The sequence below is a fragment of the Gekko japonicus genome, unplaced genomic scaffold, assembly GCF_001447785.1.
Source record: "Gekko japonicus isolate JY-2015 unplaced genomic scaffold, Gekko_japonicus_V1.1 scaffold4094, whole genome shotgun sequence".
Taxonomy (NCBI): domain Eukaryota; kingdom Metazoa; phylum Chordata; class Lepidosauria; order Squamata; family Gekkonidae; genus Gekko; species Gekko japonicus.
In genome coordinates this window covers 40829-46008 of record NW_015175492.1, presented here as the reverse complement: position 1 = coordinate 46008, position 5180 = coordinate 40829, and the positions used below count along the sequence as shown (strand labels likewise).

The 5180-nt window shown below is 46.8% G+C and overlaps 1 protein-coding gene across 2 annotated transcripts in view; it reads left to right on the top strand.

Annotated features, from left to right (window-relative positions):
• The window catches only part of TLK2 (tousled like kinase 2), a 60427-nt gene that overhangs the window by 15487 nt on the left and 39760 nt on the right, over positions 1-5180 (top strand). The window contains exons 6-7 of one of the 2 annotated variants that reach the window (XM_015425992.1): positions 2961-3128; positions 4446-4541. In XM_015425992.1, the coding sequence (XP_015281478.1) occupies positions 2961-3128; positions 4446-4541 (264 nt within the window). The remainder of the gene's footprint in view (positions 1-2960; positions 3129-4445; positions 4542-5180) is intronic. The other variant, XM_015425993.1, reaches the window with a different exon arrangement.

Genomic DNA, 5180 nt, shown 5'->3' with positions numbered 1-5180 from the left:
GTGCTGCTGAGATGGTAACTTTTATTTATTTATTAAATATTAGGCCGCCCTCCCCTGAAAACACAGGGCTCGGGGTGGTATACAATAGTGATAAAAATTTCAAATTTTAATAAAAGTTCAGATTAAAATAATACATAATACATTGTTGGTGTCCACATGGAGTACTATCCCAGGACAAAAGAGTGAGCTGTTTGGTTGCCGGCCTTTGATTTTCCATCCCTCGGTTGTGAAATCAGAGGCAGAATTCTCCAGATTTTGGTCGATTATGCTGCCTTTAGTCATAGTGCTGACTTGCCCCTGGGTTTATCTGCTTGGCAGGCATGTGGAGAAGACAGCAAAACGTAAGCAAACAAATCCCAGTTCCATTTGCTTTTATAAAAGCATACGTCGAATAAGCTGGGGAAGTGGTCTAAAACAGGGGTGTCAAACATGCAGCCCGGGGGCTGAATGAGGCCCCCAGAGGGCTTCTATCAGACCCGCAGTGGAACTGGCTGTCTTGTGCTTCTTCTTCCAGTTCTGCTGCTGCTGCGTCATCGTAGGTTTGCAGCTTATAGACACACACCTCAACAGCATACTCAAGCTTGCAACAGCACAGACATTTTTGATGCAGTAATTCAGATCAAGAGGTGTCAGTTATCAGACACTGTTAAATAAACAAAATATTGCAAGAGTGCTGATGTTTTAAGCATGTTTTTATTTTAAGTTAAAAAAAAACCATTGTTTTTGTGTCCTTTAAGGTTTATATCTCCACTACTTGGCATTACATTTTATGACACACATGGCCCGGCCCAACAAGGTCTCATTTATGTCAGGTCTGGTCCTCATAACAAATGAGTTCGACACCCCTGGTCTAAAGAGAGGTAGCCCATACCACTTTTTTTGACTAGTTCTGTCGCTTCATGCTGGCAGAGGCCCATCGGACTCGCTGCCTTTCCCCCCCCAGCCACACGCAGGACTGCCTGCCACTTCCTTAATAAAGCCATTCTCTGCCTGTCTTCTGGCTGCAAACTCTACAAGGCCAGAAGGCATGTGCACACACTACGCTTACAGCGCAATCCTCTGAAGCGTTAACGCCATTCTAACTTCACTGAAATAGTTGGGCTTAAAACGGTATAACTCTGTATAGGATTGCACTGTAAATATAATTACCCTGGAGTAGAATTGTCCTTCGTTTGCTTGAGGTAACGTACCTATGTTGTGATGTCCACCTTCTCCCATGAGAATTGCGAAGGAGAGAAGTCCTTTGTTGCACGTGGACTGAGAAAATATATGTTCTCTTTTTTCACTTTACGTTTTGGAACATGTATTCTTTCTTCCCTGACTCTAGGCGATCCTGTTTTTATAGATAGATACGAAGTCAAATATGCAAAATGGAAACCCCCAACTTCATCCCATTTTGGAATCATCCCCACCCACACCCATGGTCATCCACAGTACAACAGCTAACTCACAGTTTAGAAAAGATATTACTCTGATGTAATAAACTGGTGTGAAAACATAGTTAGGCCTACTCCAGTTCAGTGGGTCCGTGAGAGCATGTGCTGTGACACAGCTTGCCTGCCTCTTCTGTGCCTTTTGTTGTGGCCACATTAGGCTTTCCGAGGTTGAAGCAGTCATGTGCTTGTTTTAAAAACAGTGGCATTAGCAGTCTTGTGGCCCCTGACTTGGCAGCTTACCCAAGGCCGGCGAGATCCAAATGTGTGATCGTGAACTCACGTGCCCTTTCTCTTTTCCTCCTTTTATCCGAATGTGTGCAGTCTTCTAAAAAAGTAAAAAAACTCACAAAACCATGTACAATTTAGACGTTGTCCAAAGAAGTTAAAAGTCATGTCTGGAGCTTCATGGGCTTCCTGTGGTTGTTAGTTGCTCTGATTAGAGTCTGGGCTTCATTCAAAGCTAGCTTTAGCTGTCTTTCGCTCCGTGCTGCCTTCCCCGTCCCAGGCCAGATGAGGGAAATGCACAAAAAAGCCCTGGCATCAATTGGCAGAAGACTTCCTCAGGCTACGCTCCTGTGCATATTTAGGAGGGGAGGCCTGTTGCTGGCCTTAGTGAAGCTTCCAGGTGGTAGACCTGCGTAGGGTTGGGCTGCACGTGTGTGAGCTTGTGCCTAGTGTCCTTGGTTTTGGGGGGTGGGGGAGACCTGGGAGGCAGTCAGTCTTCCTGGCCTCAAACTGGTACTCTCAGTACTTTATTGGAACACACCGAGGGAGCCAGTGAGTGTCTGTGATCCAGCCTTTAGAGGCACTGTAGACAGACGCACAGAAAATGCATAATATCGGAGCAGATACCTGCTTTCAGGGGTTGATTTCCCAGTCTGGATGACTGGATTTAATGGTTTAGGCCCTGCAGCGCTAGTGCACGGAATCTGGTAGTTGCATGCAGAATTCAGCATTTTGTTTGTGTGTGAGTGTGTGTTTCTTGCTCTTCTGGCTGTATAAGAGTTGAAAGTGAGCAAATCCCTTTTTTAATCTTAGAATCCACGGATGGGTGCTGAGTGGGACTTCTGGTGGTCGGGGACAGGTTTTAGCGTTCTGCCCAGTTCCCTTTTGACTAGCAGAAGTAGAATAAATTACGCAAAACAGGCAAATGTATTTTGGTTGACATCCACCTTTGTTGGTACAAAATTTGGATTTGCATGATCCAGGCCGGGTGGGGTGGGGATCAGAGTAATAGGCATCACAGTGAGTTTAGAATATTGTCTGGGAAGTGCTGTCCACAAGGTATCATGACAGTCTATTCCGTTTGCCTTTAATCCAGAGCAGCCTCCAGTAGTCACGGGGCTACATGTTGATAGTTAGACTGTGTCCCCCACCCCACCCCAATTCTGCAATCTACCTGTCAAGTTCCTGCATTTATCAACCGTATGTCTGGCAGAAATTCAATTTATTTTCTTCCCTCACATCTTTTTTCCCCCCTCCTTATTCATCAGTATCTTGTAATTTTCTTTAAATGTATTCCAGCGGCGAGTGGAGCAGCCGCTTTACGGGGTAGAGAGCAGCGCAGCCAAGGAACTGCAGGAGGAGCATTCTGCTCTGCCAACGCTGGTATCGGCGATGCTGGCGAAACAGCGGCTAGAGGGCGAGCAACTGGCCCAGAGAGGTGTAAGCCTCTGTTTCCCGTTTACTGCGGTGAGCATGGTCTTAATGACCAAACTCGACAGGGGACAGAATGGGTCTGATTCAGGGTGGATAAATGTGCAGCTGCCCCTCGTGCGACACCATCTTTATGTGGATTCCCTTGTCAGAATCTGTTTTCTCTCTCAAACGGTTCTAGGCCTGAGTGGTTTGCAGTTTGTGAAGATATAACAGTAGCACTGGCAGAAGGTTTAGAGCTGAAGGTGGTGACCATTTTGGAATCACCGCCCCCCAGTGTCCCCGCTTCATCAGCCAGCTTCATTTGTCCTAGCCAGAGGGTCTCGCTTTCCTTAATTCACACTAACTCTGGGTCCTTGCTCCATATTCCTGCCTTGTACCCTCTGCTGTCATTCATGGTGATGAAATGGTTCCCCGTTCCAAATGCTTATGATCTAAAAGAAAAAGCCAAGGTTCTCTAGAATCGTGTCCCAGTCCTCGCAGTTACCAAGGCTGTGTACCAAAATCTTTCTTTCCCCCACCCCCAACGGGCGAAGTAGATTTCTCATTGTTACAGGGTTTCAGCTTCAGAAGGTGGTGGTTGTATTGCTGTTTCTGTATCTACTGTAGCTTGGTGTCAGTCATGGCTGTGATGACGTCATGCAAGTGACATCAATAAGGTGGAACTAAAATGCCTATAACAGCGGCAGTCTTTGGTCTCGTGACAAGCCTCCAATATAGCCATTGGTTCTGTACAAATTGTTGACTTATTTTGTGCTAATACCTTGGACTAGGAGGCGAAGTGATTTGCCGCTATGAAGCTATGTGGTGTATATCTTGGGGCTGTGCACCTTTTGACTTGTTCAGAATGCCAGGGCTTCCAGCTTTAAATGGTTTATTCCTCGTGATTTCACCTACGTACCCTCTCTGTGGGGCTTCCTGTTAAAAAAGAAGAAAAAGAAATGTGAAGTGCATTCGTAGGAAAAGGGGAGGCAGAAAATGATCAGATTATAATAATTATTTTTAAAACCCAGAATGAAAATTCTAATTTCAGGTGTGTTTAAGGATCTGAGTTTTTTTGATGGGAATAATAATCCAGATTATCTCAAGTGTCTGTTGGGGGGACGGGTCTGAATTCGCTGTCAGGATACAGCACGTCCTTTTCCCACAGGAGTCCCAAGCTTTTTTACACCTGACATCTTCAGTCCGGCTACCAGGGAATTAGGTGTGAGACTTGCTGCCGGTTGGGATTGAAAGCACTCAAGTAAACAGTATAATCTGATTTGTAGCAACGGGGAAGAGTGTATCGGGTACAGTGCTTTGCCGTCCTGTTAATCCACAGCCATGCCGATGTTTGCTTTTTGTTTCTCGCAGGCCCAGCAGGGCAGCCCTTCTTCAACAAGTTCAGGGAACACAGAGCATTCCTGCGCCTCCCAAAAACAGATTTCCGTCCAACATAAACAGACGCAGGTATAAGGCCGATGAGCAGCAACGTCATGTATCATGAGGCTTGGGTTGAGCACATCGTAGAGGGAAGGAAGGCCAAGGGGTGGTGGCATCTTGGTGCGCTGGGAGTAGGGATGTGCATTTGGTTCATCTGACCCGAATGCATCCCCGAAAATGGCGCATTCGGACCCCTTTCGGGCTGCTGCAGGCCGATTCAGATTCTCTGATCTGAATCGGCTTGCTGACGAATTTTGGCAGCAATTCGGCCCCATTATATCCTATGGGCCATTGAAGTCAATGGCGAAAACATAGGGTATATTCCGGGGGCTGGAGGGGAGGAGGTTTGAGGGAGAGGCTCCAAACTCTCAGGGTAGCTGCTGGAGCCTCTCCCCAAGATACCAACCATGTTTGAAGAACATTGGACCAGGGGGTCCAATTCTATGGGCCCCCAAACAGGTTGCCCCATCCCCTCCATTGTTCTCTATGGTGGGAAAAAGTAACTTTTTTCCCACCATAGAGAACAATGGAGGGGATGGGGCAACCTGTTCGGGGGCCCATAGAATTGGACCCCCTGGTCCAATGATCTTCAAACATGGTTGGTATCTTGGGGAGAGGCTCCAGCAGCTACCCTGAGAGTTTGGAGCCTCTCCCTCAAACCCCCTC